General features: G+C 37.0%; 1 protein-coding gene across 1 annotated transcript in view; it reads left to right on the top strand.

Annotated features, from left to right (window-relative positions):
• The first annotated feature begins 14329 nt into the window (after positions 1 to 14329).
• The window catches only part of IPO7 (importin 7), a 47164-nt gene continuing 40805 nt past the window's right edge, over positions 14330 to 20688 (top strand). The window contains exon 1 of the mRNA XM_047070802.1: positions 14330 to 14520. Within this exon, the coding sequence (XP_046926758.1) occupies positions 14437 to 14520 (84 nt within the window). The 5' untranslated portion in view covers positions 14330 to 14436. The remainder of the gene's footprint in view (positions 14521 to 20688) is intronic.

Genomic DNA, 20688 nt, shown 5'->3' on the forward strand with positions numbered 1-20688 from the left:
TTTATCCATTCTATTAATGGATGTTTGGATCATTTCCAGTTTTGAGCAATTACAAAGAAAACTGCCATCAGTATTCTCATGCTGGTCTTTTGATGGACACAAACATTAATTTCTTTATGATGTATATCCAGGGTCATATGTACGCTTAGTTTTATTTATTTATTTATTTAAAGGTTTTATTTTTAAGTAATCTTTTACACCCAACATGGCATTCAAACTCACAACCCCAAGATCAAGAGTCACATGCTGTACTGACTGAGCCAGCCAGGCATACCCTTGTATGCTTAGTTTTAGTAGTCACTGGCAAACATTTTTCCAGTGATTGTACCAAATTATACTCCACCTGAAAAGCATGAGAGTTCTAGTTGTTCCACATCTTAATCAACCCTTTGAATTGTCAGTCCTTAAGTTTTAGAGGTTCTTTGGTGAGTAATGCTACCTAATGGTTGTAATTTGCATTTCTTAGATGACTAATAGTGTTGAACATCTTTTTACGTTTCTTGTCAATTTTGTTTTTCTCTTTATTGAGATGTCTATTTAATTTTTTGTGCATTTTTAAATTGAGTTGTCTGCCTTTTTTTAAAAAAACTGATTTGTAGGAATTCTTTATTACTCTGGATATAAGTCCTACTTAGATTTAGATTTATGTATCTTATTAGCTTGCCACTATTTATTTGTTATTTTTAAATAACAGTTTTATTTTAGAAGAACTTTAGATTTGCAGAATCATTGCAAAGATAGTATAGAAAGCTCCCCTATACCCCAGACCCAGTTTCCCCTATTATTAACATTTATATTAGTATAGCACATTTGCTACAATTAATGAACCACTACTGGTATATTATTACTAACTAAAGTCCATATTTTATTCAGATGTCTTATTTTTTCCTAGAGTCCATTTTTCCTTCTAGGATCCCACGTAGGATACTAAGTGGCATTTAACATTTATATCTACTTAGATTTCTCTTGGTTATGCTATCTATTTTTAAAAACTTTTTTTATTAGGGGCACCTGGGTGGCTCAGTCGGTTGGGCGTCCTACTTCAGCTCAGGTCATGATCTCCCGGTCCATGAGTTGGAGCCCTGTGTCGGCCTCTGTGCTGTCAGTTCAGAGCCTGGAGCTTGCTTCGGATTCTGTGTCTCCCTCTCTCTCTGCCCCTCCCCCACTCCTGCTCTATCTCTATCAAAAAATGAATAAACGTTTTAAAAAATTTTTTAAAAATGTTTGTTTATTGTGCAATTACAGATTCACAAGAGATTGCAAAGATAGTCCAGAGAAACTGTGGAAAATAATATTGAGATTCTTCAAAAAATTAAAGATAGAATTACCAGGGTATCTGGGTGGCTCAGTTGGTTAAACATCCAATTCTTGATTTTGGCCCAGGTCATGATCTCACAGTTTGTGGGATAGCCCCGAGTTGGACTCCACGCTAACAGCATGTAACATGGTTACGATTTTCTCTCTCTCTTTCTCTCTCTCTCTCTGCCCTTCCCCTGCTGCCATGTGTGTGTGCACATGCACGTTCCCTCTGTCTCGTTCAAAATAAATAAAAATAAACTTAAAAAAATAGAATTATCATATGATCCAGTAATTCTACTACTGAGTATTTACTCAAAGAATATGAAATCACTAATTTTTTTTTTTTTTCAACGTTTATTTATTTTTGGGACAGAGAGAGACAGAGCATGAACGGGGGAGGGGCAGAAAGAGAGGGAGACACAGAATCGGAAACAGGCTCCAGGCTCTGAGCCATCAGCCCAGAGCCTGACGCGGGGCTCGAACTCACGGACCGCGAGATCGTGACCTGGCTGAAGTCGGACGCTTAACCGACTGCGCCACCCAGGCGCCCCTGAAATCACTAATTCTAAAAAATATATGCACCGCTGTGCAATAAACCTCTGTGTTTATTGCAGCATTATTTACAATAGCCAAGATATGGAAGCAACCCAAATGTCCACATAGATGAATGGTTAAAGAAGATGGATAAAGAAGATGGATATCTATATCCATATCTACATCATCTGTATATGTATCTATAAAATTCAATGGAATAGTACTCAGCCATGAAGAAGAGTTGAAATCTTGCCATTTGCAACTACATGGATAGATCTAGAAGGTATGATGCTAAACAAAATAAGTCAGTCAAAGAAAGAGAAATACCATAAAATTTCACTCATATGTGGAATTTAAGAAACAAAACAAATGAACCAAGAAGAAAAGAGAAAAACAAAAAAACAGACTCTTAAATTTAGAGAACAAACTGGTGGTTACCAGAGGGCAAGTGGGTGGGGGAATGGATGAAATAGGTGAAGTGGATTAAGAGTACACTTATCATGATGTGCACTGAGTAATGTGTAGAATTGTTGAATCACTATATTGTACACCTGCAACTAATAAAATATTGTTAATTTAAAAAAAAAAGAGTACAGAGAAATCCTGTGTACTCCTTGCCCAGTTTCCCCATTACATCTTCTTTTTAAATTTTTTATTTATTTTGAGAGAGAGAGAGAGAAAGAAACGGAGCATGAGTGGGGGAGGGGCAGAGAAAGAGGGAGACACAGAATCAGAAGTAGGCTCCAGGCTCTGAGCTGTCAGCACAGAGCCCGATTTGTGGCTCAAACCCATGAAACATGAGATCTGATGTGAAGTTGGATGCTTAACTGACTGAGCCACCCAGGCGCCCTGCCATTACATCTTAAGTAGCACAATAGTAAAACCAAGAAATTGACATTCGTGTAATGTATGTGTGTAGTTCTGTGTTATATTATCACATGCATAGATTTGTGTAACTACCACTGCAATAAAGATATAGAACTATTTTATCACCATATCTCCATTGTGCTACCCCCTTTACAGTCACACAACTTCTTTCGCCCCTTCTCCATTACCATCTCTAACCCTTGATAACCACCAATTTGTTCTCTACTTATATAATTTTATCATTTTACCACTGTTTACTTTTGAATTGACTTTATTTTTCTCAGGGTAGTTTTAGGTTTATAGAAACAGTGAACAGAAAGTACAAAGGGTTCCATTTGTCCCTTCACTGCTCCCTACATAGTTTCTCCTTTCATTAGTATCTCTCATTAGTGTGGTACATCTGTTATAATTGATGAGCATGTATTGACATATTATTAACTAAAGTCTATGGTCTACATTAGGATTCACTCTTTGTGTTGTACATTCTATGGGTTTTGACAAATATATAAGAACATGGACCCACTATTACAGTTTCATGTGGAATAGTTTTCTACCTAAAAAATCCCTTGTGCTCCATCTGTTCTTCTCTCTTTCCATCCCTTGAGCCTCTGCCAACCATTAATCTTTTCATTTATCCCATGTTTTTGCCTTTTCCAGAATGTCATATAGTTAGGATCATACAGTGTGTAGTCTTTTCATGTTGGCTTCTTTCACTTAGCAGCATCCACTTAAAGTTCCTCTTTTTGTGGTCTAATAGCTTATTACTTTTCATTGCTGAGTAATATACCATTGCATGGATGTACATGGTTTATTTATCCATTTACCTATTGAACAATATCTTAGTTGCTTCCAAGCTTGGCAATTATGAATAAATCTACAGTAAACATTCATTTACAGATTTTTGTATGGTAATATGTTTTCAGCTTATTTGGGTAAATACTAAGGAATGCAGTTGCTGGATTGTGTGGTAGCAATATGTTTAGTTTTGTAAGAAACTGCCAAACTGTCTTCCAATGTGGCTGTGCTATTTTACATTCCCACTAGCAATGAAAGATAGTTTCTGTTGCTTTACATTCTCACCAGCACATGATGTTGTCAGTGTTTTTTATTTTAGCCATTCTGATAGGTGTATAATGCTATATCTCATTGTTTTTTTCTTTTTTAAGTTTATTTATTTTATTTTCAGAGAGAGAGAGAGAGTAAGTGTGCACAAACTGGGGAGGGCCAGAGAGAGGGAGAGAGAATCCCAAACAGGTTCCATGCTGTCAGCACAGAGCCTGACACAGGGCTCGATCTCACAAAACATGAAATCATGACCTGACCTGAGATCAAGAATTGGATGCTTAACAGACTGAGCCACCCAGGTGCCCTGGTATCTCATTGTTTTAATTTGCAATTCTTTAATGACATATGATGTTGAGCATCTTTTCATGTACTTATTTCCCATCTGTTTATCTTCTTTGGTGAGGTGTCTGTTCAAATTATCACTTGTTGAGTTTCCTGTACCTGTGTATGGCTTGTTTGGTATACATGATCTTACAATAATCTAATGATAGAACTACTATTGTTCCTATTTTACAGAATAAAACATTGAAGCATTAAGTCATGTCAAAGCTAGGAAATTAAAAAAAATTTTTTTAACATTTATTTTTTTTAAGAGAGACAGAGAGACAGAGAGAGAGAGAGAGAGAGAGAGAGAGAGAGAGACAGATCATGGGTGGGGAGGGGTAGAGAGAGAGGGAGACAAAGAATTCCGAGTAGGTTCCATGCTGTCAGTGCAGAGCCTGACTGACGCAGGGCTCAAACTCACAGACCACAAGATCATGACCTGAGCTGAAGGATGCTCAACTGACTGAGCCACCCAGGTACTCCAAAGCTAGGAAATTTTAGATCTCCTCCTCTCTCTGTCAATATAAATAATGGAATATTACCCAGCCATTAAAAAAAATGAAATCTTGCCATTTGTGGTAACATAGATTGAGAAAGGGGTATTAGGTTAAGTAAAATAAGTCAGAAAGAGAAAGAAAAATACCATGTGATTTCACTTATATGTGTAATCTAAAAACAAAACAAATAGACAAATGTAACAGAAACAGTCTCATAAATACTGAGAACAAGCTAGTGGTTACTAAAGGGGTGGAGGTGGGCGAATGAGTTAAATAGGTGAAGAGGATTAAGAGATACAAACTTCCAGGGGCACCTGGTTGACTCAGTCAGTTAAGCATCTGAATTTGGCTCAGGTCATGAACTCACGGTTCCTGAGTTTGAGCCATACATCTGGCTCTGTCCTGACAACTGGAGCCTGGAGCTGCTTTGGACTCTGGCTCCCTCACTCTCTGCCTCTCCCCCACTCTCACACTCTGTCTCTCTCTCAAAAAAAATAGATAAACATTAAAAAATATTTTAAAAAAGGGATACAAACTTCCATTTATAAAATAAAGAAGTCATGGGGAATATAGTCAATAATACTGTAATAACCCTGTAGGGTGACAGATGGTAACTACACTTTACATGGTGAGCATTTAGGAATGTATATAATTATTAAATCACTATGTTGTACAACTAAAATTAACACAATATTATATGTAAATTATACTTCAATTTTGATAATTTTAATTTTTTAAATGCTTATTTATTTTTGAGAGAAAGAGTGTGTTGCAGGAGGGGCAGAGTGAGACGAAGACAGAGGAACTGAAGCAGGTTCTGCACTGACAGCAGAGAGCCCAATGCAGGGCTTGAACTCATGACCCATGAGATCATGACCTGAACTGAAGTCTGATGCTTAACCAGCCAAGCCACCCAGGCGCCCCATGCTTCAATTTTTATTTTTTTATTTTTTATTATTTATTTATTTTAATTTTAAAAATTTTATTTTAAGCAAAGTTAGTTAACATGTAGTGTAATAATGATTTCAGGAGTAGAATTTAGTGATTCATCACTTACATGTAACACCCAGTGTTCATCCCAACAAATGCCCTCCTTAATACCATCACCCATTTAGCCCATCCCCCCACTCAACACTCCTCCAGCAACCCTCAGTTTCTTCTATATATTTAAGGGTCTCTTATGGTTTGCCTCCCTCTGTTTTCATCTTACTTTCCCTTTCCTTCCCCTATGTTCACCTGTTTTGTTTCTTAGATTCCACATGAGTGAAATCATGATATTTATCTTTCTCTGACTTATTTCACTTAGCATAATACATTCTAGTCCCATCCACATTGTTGCAAATGGCAAGATTCGTTTTTTTGATTGCTGAGTAATATTCCATTCTATGTATATACCACATCTTTATCCATTCATCAGTCGATGAACATTTGGGCTCTTTCTACAATTTGCCTGTTGTCCATAGTGCTGTTATAAACATTGGGGCGCAGGTGCCCCTTCAAATCAGCATTTTTGTATCCTTTGGGTAAGTACCTAGTAGTGTAGTTGCTGGGTTGTAGGATAGTTCTATTTTTAAGATTTTGAGGAACCTCCATACTGTTTTCCAGTGTCTGTACTCTATAAGATGTGACTTAATCTCTTACAATCTCTGCCAACGAGAAAAATAACCGGAAAGTTAACTGAAAATAAATGAAAATTATCTATAAATTACTCATCCTAAGAATTCCTCTAGCAGATTCAGTTTGCATTCCCACCAGCAGTGCAAAAGGGTTTCTCTTTCTCCGCATCCTCACCAACATCTGTTGTTTCCTGAGTTGTTAATTTTAGCCATTCTGACAGGTGTGAGACTCTATCTCATTGTGGTTTTGATTTGTATTTCCCTGATGATGAGTGATGTTGAGCATCTTTTCATGTCTGTTTGCCAACTGAATGTCTTCTTTGGAAAAGTGTCTGTTCATGTCTTTTGCTCATTTCTTCACTGGATTATTTGTTTTCTAGGTGTGGAGTTTGATAAGTTCTTCATAGATTTTGGATGCTAACCCCTTATCTGATATGTCATTTGCAAATACCTTCTCCCATTCTGTTGGTTGCCTTTTAGTTTTGTTGATTATTTCCTTTGCTGTGCAGAAGCTTTTTATATTGATGAGGCCCCAATAGCTCATACTTCAATTTTTAAAAGTTCATCAAAAAAAAAGTGTTAAAGAAATAACTAAAAAAATAATAACAACAGAATAAACATTTAGTGTGTTTTCCCCAAAATCTAAATAGTCTTATATCTATTAAAACTTACATTACATAATTTAAAATCTTTCCAAAAAGCAAACTCCAGGGCTCAGATAGTTTCACTGATGATTTCTACCAAATATTTTAAGGAAAAAATAATGCCAGTTCTACACATATTCTTTCAGAAAACAAAAGAGGAAGGAGTACATACTCCTGATACTAAAACTAGGTAAAGACATTTAGGAAAAAAAAAACAAAAAAAACCAAAAAACAAAAAAACAAAAAAACTACTGACCAATATCCCTCATGCAGATAGATGCAAATGTCTTCAAAAAAAGTAGCTAATGGAATCCAGCAATATACAAAGTTTTTTCCAATGTTAACACATTATGACCAAGTGAGGTTTAACCCAGGAATATAGCATGTGAAAATCAATCAGTATAATTCACCACATTAAAAGAATAAAGAAAATCCATATGATGGTATCAATAGCTCTAGAAAAATATTTGACAGAATTCAACATCCTGTTCATATTAAAGACTCTAAGAAAACTGGAAATTAAAGGGAATCTTTTCAATGTGACAGAATCTGTGGAAACCTTATGGCTAAAGAATGGGAAGAAAGTAAAACCAGTTTTATTTTTATTTAAAAAAAATTTTTTTTAATGTTTTATTTATTTTTGAGACAGAGAGAGACAGAGCATGAGCAGGGGAGGGGCAGAGAGAGAGGGAGACACAGAATCTGAAGCAGGCTCCAGGCTCCGAGCTGTCAGCACAGAGCCTGATGCAGGGCTTGAACTCACGAACCGTGAGATCATGACCTGAGCCAAAGTTGGACACTTAACCGACTGAGCCACCCAGGTGCCCCTAAAACCATTTTTATATGAAGAATACCTTATTATATGCACAATTCTAAGGAATTTAGAAAAGAAACTATTAAAATCAATAAGTTAGCTTAGCAGGGCTGTAGGATACAATGTCAAATATGAAAATCAATTGTATTTCTAGATATAAGCAAAAACAGTTGGAAATGATATTTTAAAATATCATTGACTATAACATGAAATATTTAGGGATACAGTTAAGAAAATATGTGTGAAATCTGTGTACTGAAAACTAAAAATATAGCTGAGAGAAAATTTTTAAATATTCAAATAAGTGGAGATATATACTGTGTTCAAGGATCAAAACATTCAATATTGTTAAGATGTTAATTTTACCCAAGTTGATGTGTAGTTTTTTTTTTTTAAGTAGGTCTATGCCCAACGTGGGGCATGAACTCACGACCTTGGGATTGAGAGTTGCATGCTCCACTGACCGAGCCAACCAGGCACCCCTGTAGATTTTGTTTTAAGATTTTTTAAAAATAATCTACACACTTAACATGGGGCTCTAACCCACAGTCCCAAGATCAAGAGTCACGTGCTCCACTGACTGAGCCAGCCAGGCACCCCTGATGTGGAGATTAAATGCAGTATCTATCAAAATCTCAACAGACTTTTTAAAATTGAAAATTAGCAAGCTGAATTTTCCAGATGTATTTTGAAATGCAAATAACCCAGAATAGTCTAACCAATTCTGAAAAAGAGTAACAAAGTTAGAAGATTTACACTGCTTGACTTTAAGACTTATTAGAAAGCTACATTAATTAAGACATTGTGATACGGGCATAAAGATAGATAAATAGATCAATGGAACAGAGCAGAGAATTCAAACATAGATCTACACATATTTGGTCAATTGATTTTCAAAAAAGGGCCAAGGTAATTCAGTGGTCAAGTACAAACTTTTTAACAAATTGTGCTATACTAACTAACTGGATACCCATGTGCAGAAACATATAACTTCAACCCCTACTTTACACTGCACACACAGACACACACAGACACCTCAAACTGAACCACAGTTCAAAACATTAATGTTAAAACTACAAGATTTCTAGAAGAAAACATAGGAGAAAATCTTAACAATCTTGATGTGGGAAAGATTTCTTATATAGAATACAAAAGGCACAATTATAGAAGAATCAATATATAAATTGGACTTTATCAAAACAGGAAACTGCTTTTTGAAAGATAAGTTAAAAAAATGAAAAGACACAGACTAAAAGAAAATATTCACAATATAGAAATCTGACGAAATTGTACCCAGAGTATCTTAGAACTCAATAGCAGTAAGACAACAACTCAACTTAAAAAATGGGCAAAACAGACACTTCAAAAGATGATGCAAATGGTTAATAGCACATGAAGAGATACTCAATGTTATTAGTCATCAGAGAAATGCATATAGTGCATTGTGACATACAAAATGACATAACCACTACACATTCACTCTACTATATACACTTAAAAAGACTGAGAAATCAGGGGCACCTGGGTGGCTCAGTTGGTTAAGCCATCCAACTCTTGATTTTGGCTCAGGTCATGATCTCACAGTTCATGGGCTCGAGCCCCACATCGGGCTCTGTGCTGACAGTGTGGAGCCTGCTTGGGATTCTTTCTCTCCCTCTCTCTCACTGCCCCTCTCCCACTTGTGTTCTCTCTCTCAAAATAAATAAATAAACACTAAAATATATATATAAAAAAAGACTGAGAATTCAAACTGTTGGTGGAGATATGGAACAATGGAATGTTCATAAATTGCTTGTGGGAATGTAAAATTGTACAACCAATTTGAGAAATGATTTGGCAGTTTCTTTTAAAGTTACATATACACTTAGAATACAAATCATCCCTTCCAGGGATGCCTAGCTGTCAGTTGGTAAAGCATGTGACTCTTGATCTTAGGGTTGTAAGTTCGAGCCCTATGTTGGGTATAGAGATTACTTAAAAAAAAAAAATCTTTAAAACAAATCAGCCATTCCACTCTTTCCTATTTACCAGAAGAATGAAAACATATATCCACACTCAGACTTGTACACAAATGTATGTATCAGCTTAATTCACAACAGCAAAAAACTATAAATGGCCCAAATGTCCACCAATAGATATATGGATAATTGTTGTATATGCAGGCAACAGACTGCCATTTAGCGACATGGAGGGAACTACTGATAACCTCAACATTATGTAAATAATCTTAGAAACACTATAGTGGGTGAAAAAAGCCAGACACAAAAACTACTTACTGAATGATTCCATGTATATAAAATTGTAGGAAAGGCAAATCTAATTGATAGTGATAGAAAGCACATCAGTGGGTGTATATGGCACAGAGCTGAACATTTAAGGATTAACTGGGAAGCACTGATGGAGGTAATCTATATGTAGACTGTGGTACTGTGAAATAAGTGTATAACTGTATGAAAACTCATTGAATTTTATGTAAATTATACCTTGATGAAGTTGATCTTTAAAAATTTTTATATGGTTTAGGGCACAAACTTCAATTTCGTGTAGGTCAGTGTACTTAAAAGAAATACAATAAAGAAATGGTCTTCATGTGACAATTTCAGTACAACATGGTCTTTACCTTGTCTTGCACATACTAACCTTTAGACACATACATACCAAGTTGCTGAACATTCAGCATTATAGCTTCTATGAAGGATGCTCTGCAGAAAGTCCTCATTTCTTCGCTTTCTTTAACTCTCCTTCCTTACCCTCTTACTTGACTTTCTCCTCAGCCCTTTCCTTAATGCCAATAACAATTTACTTTTGTTCTGAGCTTTATAATTACAAAGTACTTCCCAGACTCATTTGATTCTCAGAATAATTTTGGGAGCCCAGGCAAGATTATTTATTCATTTCACAGGTGGAAACAAAAAATGAGGACCAGTGAGATAAACGTTTTACCCAAGGCAGCACAGTGCCTCAGAACAGAATCACTCTTTTTTTAGCTTCTAGGTCTTTTTTTAGCCCCCTTCATTTTTTTTCCCATTGTGGTCCCAGGAGTGAGAAGACACCTGGGAAAGGATAAGTCACAGAAAAGCTTATTTTACTTACTTATTTTTTTTTAAATTTTTTTTTTCAACGTTTATTTATTTTTGGGACAGAGAGAGACAGAGCATGAACGGGGGAGGGGCAGAGAGAGAGGGAGACACAGAATCGGAAACAGGCTCCAGGCTCTGAGCCATCAGCCCAGAGCCCGACGCGGGGCTCGAACTCACAGACCGCAAGATCGTGACCTGGCTGAAGTCGGACGCTCAACCGACTGCGCCACCCAGGCGCCCCAATTACTTACTTATTTTTAAAGTAAACTCTACCCCCAATACGGGGCTTGAACTCACAACTCCAAGATCAAGAGTCACATGCTCTACCACCGAGCCAGCCAACCACCCTAAACCCCTACATTTTGAATTGTTTAGAACAAAAATCTTACCAAGGTGTAAAAATGAATTCCACTCAGTTATAAGTATAATGATTACTATTAGTGAAAAAACAAAATTTCATGAAAAATTTTGTCTAAAATATTTTTGATATCTGAAATGGGGCTAACATAGGATTATAGGATGTGGAGTTTCAGTAATTATGGGATGTCTTGACAAAATCCAGTCACCTCAGACAGATCAGTCTAGGCCTTAAGATAACTTTGGGTGCTCGGTATTTATCATCAAAACCTTATCACAGGTGTTCACCCATGAAAGCCTCTAATGGAGGCTTGTACAGGGAAAATTCATTCTTTTATTTCCTTATGTTACAGCTGTATGGTCATTTCCTGAACCCTCTTTTTCTTTCATACCTGCAGGAAGACATGGGTTGTTTTGTTTTGTTTTTCTGTTTGAACAACGGAACCATCGTTTATAAGCTCAGATAACCAAATCACCTCTTATATTGTTCCTTACCTCTATTTTTGTCCAATTCCATTCCAGTTCAAAACCAGCTCAGAACTTTGCATTTTCTACTTTTCTGATTTCCTTAGACTAATCTTGCCCAAGAAGGCACACATATCTATATTGGCTATAGTGGCTCTGGGAATTGGGATTGAGCAGTGAGGTAAGGTTATCTATGCTTATACTGGCCTAACATAGCACTTTTTCTTTAATCTTCACACATTTATTTATTGAGCACATGCTCACTTCTGCATTTGTCATGGGGAGATAGACATGGTCCCTGCCCTGGAGGACCTCACATCTAAATTTCCAGTCTTATTGAGTCACATTCTTTGTGTCAACAGCTGGACAAAAACAAACAAACAAACAAACAAACAAACAAACCTACAATAAGTTGGGTGTGCTAATCACACTGCCAGCTAAGCTTCTGAAGTGTCCTGGAACAAAGCTCCTTGTGTGAATAAAGGAACTCTGGTTCCCCAGATGGTATCTAGTACCCTATGAGCTCTATTCTCTCTGAAGCATGAGACACTGCCTAGTGCTCACTTGGGCAGCACATATACTGTGAATTGGAACGAGACACAGGCCCCACTCCAGCTTTGGATCTGCAAACCTTGCTGGCTCCCAATTCCCAGTACTATAGCTTAGAAACCATATTTTTCATCACCACTTCTCCCTTTCAGTTTCAGGGAAAGGAATTGATATTTTTGGAGCACTTTTTATGTGTCAGGTCTTTTACATGCATTGTGCTATGCTGTAGTTGTCACAATTTCATGATGGATAAGTCAATTCTGGAATCTAAAATAGATATGTAGTAGTGCAAAACACTGGCTTTGGAATCATGAAAATTGAGGTTTAGATTCTGGCTGAGCCACCACAAGTCATTACTAGTTCATCTATTCTTTTTCATTTATTAACTAAAACATTTATTGAACTCTTAATAGACATTCAAGCTTCATGGTAGGAGGTAAAGATACAAAAGTGAATAAAATATAATCCTTATCTTCAAGGCCCTCACTATCGAGGGATGGGTAGGGAGAGGAAACCTTTCCTTTTTTTCTTTTTCGGTTTATTTTTATTTTTAAGTAATGTTAAGATGTAGACCCAATGTGGGGCTTGAACACATACCCCAAGATCAAGAGTCACATGCTCTTCCAACTGAGCCATCCAGATGCCCCAGGGAGAAGAAATTCTCAAATAGGTTGTATCAGTACACTGATGGAGCTAACAACAGGTTATATTATGGAAATTTTATGACCTTTCACAATTTAAGTAGCTTATGTGAGCCTTGATTCTTCATTTGTAAATTAGGGATAATTATGTAAACCACACTTCCAGGCACAGTGGTTGGCATATAAGGGATATTAATATTGCAAAGTCCACTATTCCAGGGAAAGATTTTGTGCCCCCTTTTCTCCTTTTTTGCAAACTGAAAACAATAAGTGATTTTTTAACAAGTTGCATTTAAAATTTATGATTCATTTTAAGGATATATGTTTACATAACTTTATTATAATCAAGACAGTTATGAAAGGAAATTACTCAAAATATCACCATCCTAGAAAATAAATTAACTTCATTTGCCAGCTTTATTTCCCAAGTCTTTGTCCATGTTACAAAGCCATATCTTCACATAACTGTTTCTGTGTTGTTACAAGGTATATTATGTATATATATATATACATATATTTTTTTAATTTTTGTTTTCAACGTTTATTTATTTTTGAGAAAGAGAGAGACAGACTGTGAGCAGGAGAGGGACAGAGAGAGAGTCGGAGACACAGAACCCGAAGCAGGCTCCAGACTCTGAGCTGTCAGCACAGACCCTGATGCAGGAATCCACCAACTGTAAGCCAAAGTGGAACGCTTAACCAACTGAGCCACCCAGGCGCCCCAAAGTATATGATATTTGTAATTTTTAATGCCTGTGAAATATTTAACTGACTGAATTCTTTTAATTTGCTTAACATTTCCTATATCACTCGACATTTCTCTTGAAAGGCAGAGTGATTCAGTAAAGAGAATGAAATCTTTTAAAACAGAAACATCCTAGGTTTGAAATCCTGGGTGAACTTCTTACTACCTAAGTGACTTTGGGCATGTTATTTAACTTTTCTGAAACTGTTGCTTTAACTGTTTTAAAGAAGGTAGTGTTCCAATAGGGATTATGCTCTTATTCTGCATTTACAGTTGATTTATAGAAAGTTCCTACCAAAATTTGGATACTCCATAAAAACCATATTTTTAATATTTGGTAATCATAAATATGTAATGTTATAATATCTTTTACACATAAATCAGATTTAATCTTTTGTGTTATTTCCTTAAGATAAAGTCTCATTAATGGGAATAGTTGGGGCAAAGATTATGAATACTTTTATGGCATCTAGAAACACATCTCAAACTGCTTTTCAAAAGATTACCTTCAATTACAAAGCTACTAGCAATGGATTGCATCATACATGGCATTAGATTCACCTCACAATCACCAGAGGTATATTATTATGGGAAATCCTTGGGTTTGTTTTAATTTTTTTTACTGTGGAGTTTGAACATTTTCCCTTTTTGAAAAGCAAGAGTTGCCTATAGGAGCAACAGTTCTGGGCCACGTGGGATGTGGAAAGCTCACGCGGACTACGTCTCCCAAGGTGCCCCGCGGGCGCGCCGACAGGAAGTGGCTGGAGCATCTCCCGCCTCCACGCCGAGGCGAAGAGGTTCTATCCGGGGCCTTGGCGCTTCTCTTTCCTTTCGCGCCGGTTGCCGCTGCGGAGCGCGGCAGGTCCATGTGCGCAGTGAGCGGCGCTATTCCTGGCCCAGTAGCACCCGAGCTCCGGGTTTGACCGAGTCCGCGCTGCGATGGACCCCAACACCATTATCGAGGCCCTGCGGGGCACCATGGACCCAGCCCTGCGTGAGGCCGCGGAGCGCCAGCTCAATGAAGTAAGGACGCCGGGCGGGCGGTGGACTGTGGCAGGCCGAGCCCTCCGGGCCTGGCCAGAAGCGCGGACGGCGTCGCTGAGGGGCCCAACTGGAGGGGTGGGGCGGGAACCTAACTGCGAGTGCCGCGCCGGGGCGCCTCAGACTGCTGCGGTGGTGGCGGCGGCTAAGGCAGCCTTTGCGTCGGATCCTGAGCTGGGCCTCTGGCTGCGGTCAAGGCATGAGGAGCCGGCTGAGGCGAGGCGGGCGTGACGGGCTGGACACATGGCTGGCTCGGGTGGCCGGCCGCCCTCTGGCTCATACCCAGCTCGTTCCTCGCGCCCAGGAGGGGGCGAAACTCGCTGAAAGGTTTTTCAGACGTTTCCGGGAGCAGTCTCGCTGGCGTCGGGTTTGGAGGGGCTCCTGGGAATGCAGAAGCTGGTCCTTTGGGGGCTGCGCCTGTCATCCTGTCACTTAAGTGGGCTGATCGGTGATCGGCACAACTTTCTTCTCTGCGACTGAGCTGTTAGGGAAAGCTTTCAGAGGCAAGCCCCCGCCTCTTTGGCAGGGCGAGGGTAGTGCTGGATACCAGTCTGATTCACTGCTCTTTTACTCTAATAATGCCTCAGTCGGGGAGGCAGGACAATGTAGTAGAAAGTCAGGTGAAGTGCACCCTTCTAGGTAGAGCTGAACCACTAATTTTCTTGACTGACCTTGGGCAAGTCGCTTAACCTTTTAATGCTGAGTATCTCCCATTCATAACATCAGGCCACAGGGTTGCCGTGACGGTCAAGTGAGACAATGTAAGGCCGAGTGCCTTGAAATGTGCCAAGCTCCATATCAACTCGCTCATGACTGGTTCCTTTTTTCTTCCTTATTTTCGAGGGACCACCCTTTGGAAAACAGCTTTAATATGTGGGCATACTATTGTACTACCTTAAGTTTCATTATTTCTAAATCAATGCAAGTTTTTATATTTTAGTGAGTATTTTAAAGGCTTCTTAAAAGGACCCCCCTGTAATTCCTATGCCAGTTAATAATTGTCTTTTGGTATACTACTGAGTGCAAGCTTTAGTGAAGTTCAGTGTACATTTATTTTTAAACGGAAAAAGAAGTCCCTTTTTAAAGTAGAAATTCAGTTATTTTATGCTCCTCTCCTCTTAACTGGTAAGTAAGTCATTTAAAAACATTACTTATTATTGACTTTGCAGAAGCCACAGGAGTATTCCTAACAGGACATCATCAGTGTACAATGCTATGTCAGAGATCTCTGCCCTCAAGGAACTTGTGTTTTAAGAAGACCACCCACAGAGTTTAGACAAATTAAGTGTAAAATTATTTCAAAATAAAAAAGTTTAATTTTTTTTTAATGTTTATTTATTTTGAGAGAGAGAGAGAGAGAGAGCGAGCATGTGAGCAGGGGAAGGGCAGAGAAAGAGGGAGCCAGCACAGAGGAAGCCACACATATGGTGAGATCATGACCTGAGCGGAAATCAATAGTTGGTTGCTTAACTGACTGAGACACCCAGGCACCCCTAAAAAAATTAAGTCTTACGTATATAAATGAGACCATCATTACATCATACCAAGAGTGATGCTCAAGTTGTTTTTTTTTTTTTTTTAAAGATGTTTTTAAGTATTCTCTCCACTCAAGGTGGTCCTTCAACCCACAACCCTGAGATCAAGAGTCCCGTACTTCACCCACTGAGCCAGTCATGCCCCAGTGCTCAAATTTTTAGGCTCAAAGTCACCTTGGGAGGAGCTTAGATTTCTTTGGGATATAAAATAATGCACTGAAACAAATTCCCATATTGAACCATTATGAAACTATGGAGGTAGTTATGGATCACTTTTTATTTTGATTTATTTTTGTGATAGACACAGGTTAAGATTAACATTTTGTTTATGAAGTATTAATACATGTGTAAGTTTAGGCACTCTAAAAGGTCAGTCACAGTGATTTCTACTATGACTTTATTATCCTGGCAAAACATGCTGTGTGTAGTTATTAATTTTAAAAATTACTATTTGAAAAAAAAAGTTGATTCCCTAATAGAAAAATTTGAAATTCATTCATTCTTCAAGCAGTTATTAAATGTCTGGTTATATATGCTGACATTTTGTAATTGAGACCTAGGATAAATATTTCACAATCTGATTTTTGGAAGATGAATAATCAAAATAGTATTCATAGCATTTTTTACTTAACTGTTAAGCTTCTGTTAGAGTTTTGGAATACTTTGGAGTAGTGAACACTGCTTTTCTGTGAAAGAAAATTTGGTGTCTAGCCTGTATTTCTGTAATTGTTAGCTGTTTACATTTTGCAAATTTCTTTCAATTATCACACCTCGATTTTTTAGTAAGTTTCCTAAGGTAACTTTTCTTTTAATTAGAATATTCTCATCTCTAGTCTTCATTCCACTTTAATGAAGTGTTCCCATTTGAATACTTTCTTTGACTTTTTTGTGGCAGAACCTTAATTTAGGAAATAGATTCCAGATAAGTCTTGAAGAAGCTTGACTGTAGCAAGAATGAGGAAGTAACATTTTATTTCCATCAGGCTCTTCTTGATTTTGGATAAGACAGGATGAAGCAATCATTCCATACTGGTTTTTGTTTTTTTTTTCAGCAAGTTATATTTTGGTTCATTTTCGTTAAAAGAAAAAGATTGACATTTGAGTGAATCTTTTCAGCTAAGTGAAGTAATCACGAACTGTAAAAATTGTAAATGTTATCAAAGTATTAATAGTACAGATAAAACAAAAACAAAGTGCTCTTGCCTCGCAGTGATTACACTTAACTGTTTCATCTGTGTGGAACCTCTTTTACTCAGTTATCTCTCATACTTGTTTTCTTACTTCCCTCTATCATTGTTCAACTGTCTCCATATCACTAAGGAGTTCCCCTGGCTATGACACCCCAGACACACTATACCTCCCTTAGTTTATTTTTCTCTGTAACACTGGTTTGTCATACATATTTTACTTATTCTCGCCAGTATAATTTTCAAGTTTCATGAGGTGAGGAATTTTTGTCTTTGGTCACTGCAATTCTTTGATTTGTTAGTGTTAGGCTTTACTGACTTTATTATGACAGATAACAAACAGTAAGACTTTAGCTGTTATACCATCTCTCATTAGAGAATTTTTTAGAGTATTTATATGTTTTTTATATTTCATATAGATAAAATTAAGAAATTTCCATGAGACTGCTGGAGACCACAGTAAGGAGACTGTTTTTTGGCAGATATTTTCAAGACACATTTTAGTATTCACCACTGATTTACACTGTAGCATGGCACGAATTTTGATCCTTTTTTTTTGTTCATTGCTGTTATAATTTTGGACTACATTATCATGTCTCAATTTGAAATTTCTTCATGTAACAAACTTTGCCTCAAAGACTGGAGAAAACCATTAAAAAGTACAAGCATTCTTGGAAATATAATTGAAAACCTCCTTAGTTATTTAATTTTTTTTTTTTTAAACGATGAAGCATTCTGCACTAATTGGAGGATCTTAGGAAAGTTATTTAACTTCTAAGCATCATTTTCCTTATGTACAAAATAAAAGTAGTAATAGTGTGTATATCATTGTGTCATGTGAGTTGATGCATGTAAAAAAATTCAGCAAAGTGCTTGGAACCTGCTAAGTTCTCTCCAGGTTATTTGAACCACTGCATCAGTGCCAATTGATTAACCACTCTACCACACTATACATTTTATTTCTTGTCTCAGTCTAACTATAGTAGTTTCATATTTTAGTAGAAAATGGAGAAAGAATACAAGTACGTATTTGGACACTGAGATTGTTAGTAGATAGCATTATTGTATCATGAAAATTGGCACAATTATAAGCACAGTGCCTGACACTCAATGGACTCTCAGTAAATATTTTGTTGTATGCATGGAGAAATAAGAACTTGAATAATAGCCAGAAATGTCTTTTAATCTTTAAAGTAGATTTGTGTACAGGAAACTCATTTGACATGTAAATTATATACTTTGAGATTGACTTCTATAGATCTAGAAGTACAGTTCTAAAAAATTTTAGGAAATTAAAATATATGACATTTGGTATTTATTCATTCAACATTAATTATTTGTTATGTTTCCAGAGACTCCTACTTCCTACTCTTGCTCCCACTCAGAAAAACTTGTTTCTTCCTTTATAAGATAAAGTTAAGACATTTGTGAAGGTTTTTGGCAGATTATTATAATAGACAAAGTCTCTGCCGTTCTTCCTGCTTTAGCTGCCAGTGTTCTTCAGTGGAAACCTTTCCATACAAACCTTTGCTCATGCTACTCATTCCTCCTATTAAGCTCTTATAACCTAAAAATGAAAGTTTTCCTGTTCACAAATCTCATCAATACCATCTTAAATGCCATCTTTTCCTACTCTGACCTTCTGTGGTACTTTGTAAACTCAAAACTCACCTTTTTAATACCTAGTTGTATATATTCTTAAATTTTAACTATTTTAATTTTATTTGAACTAGGTGGTTGCTGTTTTTTCTACTCTAAAAGTGCATTGACTTTGAACTTAATCTCCAATGAGAATAAAATCTGTAGATGAAGATTTTTTTTTTTTTAATCTTCGGAGTATTAGCTGAGCATAGACGTTCAACAAATAATTGCTTCTGTTATTTTTAAAATATTTGGAAGAGGGCCACCTGAATGGCTTAGTCGGTTAAGCATCCGATTTTTCGTTTCAGGTCAGGTCATGATCGCATGGTTGTGGGATTCAGCCTTCCTTGGGCTCTGCACTGACAGGGTGGAGCCTGCTCAGGAATCTCTCTCTCTCTACCCCTCTCCTGCTGTCTGTCCGTCTGTCACGTGTGCGTGTGCTCTCTCTCTCTCTCTCTCTCTCTCTCTCTCTGTCAAAATAAATAAACTGTAAAAATATTTGAGGGGCGCCTGGGTGGCTCAGTTGGTTGTGTTAGACTTTGGCTCAGGTTATGAGTTCCAGCCCCACATTGGGGCTCTGTGTTGCCAGTGCTGAGCCTGTTTCGGATTCTCTCTCTCCTGCTCTCTGGCCTCCCCCTCATGCTTTCTCTCAAAATAAATAAACTTAAAAAAAATTTGAGTGACTATCATGTGGCAAATCCTATCTTTAATGCTGGAGATCTGATACCATACATAAGACAAAGTCCTCACTCTCATGAAGTTTACATTTGAACTTAAGTTTTAAATGTAATGTCAGGAAAATTTTTTTGAAACGTTTATTTAGGATGACAGCTTCCAGTCTGGTGTATTTAATAGCAAATGTCTTTGTGGTAGGTACTGAGTTAAGTAGATGGAAAGATTGTTGATTCCTACCTTTCTGGAGTTTATCATAGTCAACACGGCCCTCATAACACATGTGGTTGGACTTACAGTAGAGCTATGTGTAAGTTTTGGATAAAGATACTTTTAAATCTGACTTTGGTTAAGGCAGATAGAATCTAAGTATCAGTATCCCTTCCCCTCTTACACTTGCAGCAAGAAAAATTGCCATAAGTAGAATTAGAAAGCTTACCTAGGAGCATTTTAAACCTTCAATTCCTAAGCTTAATGTGCTATAAAATGGTCATGTGATAGACATCCTGTTTCTCACATTCGTTATGTGAAAAAGTAAGTGGACTTAGCTTTGATATGTTTCTTGATATTTTGTGTTTATCTTTTAAATACATAAACTACCTGAGTCACTTCTAGCGTTTTCACAGATGATTACAATTACTAGTGTAAGTGATAAATTTTTATTTATAAATGGTGAATTTGATTGTTTAATTAAAGGACTTTTGAAATGTTCAATTAATGAAAATCTTAGATCTGGAAAAGTGCAAAATGATGGCATGTTTATAGGACAATTTGGCATGTCTAGAAATTCAGCAAAATACTTATGAGAATAAAATATGTGTTTTTGGAAGACAGAGTTGTCTGTACTCTGAGCAGGTAAAATTCCTTAATTAGGAATATCTCTAAGTAGATACTCTGCTGTTAGATAGGAAGTTATTCAGTGACACAGCATGTTAAAGATCTGAAAGAAAGATATTGCCATATTAACGTTTATAAGAAAAATTTCTTTTTCAGATAGAGTAGATGCATATATTATTTTACTTATTGTTTGCTTCTATCAGTGGCACATTAATGATATTTGATTTAAAGTGGGTTTTTTTTTCTTTTGGTTATAAGTCCTTTATAATTAAGTTTTT

The sequence above is a fragment of the Lynx rufus genome, unplaced genomic scaffold (assembly GCF_022079265.1).
Source record: "Lynx rufus isolate CCGP_SWC_20201006 ecotype Redwood Valley unplaced genomic scaffold, mLynRuf1.p SCAF_9, whole genome shotgun sequence".
Classification (NCBI taxonomy): domain Eukaryota; kingdom Metazoa; phylum Chordata; class Mammalia; order Carnivora; family Felidae; genus Lynx; species Lynx rufus.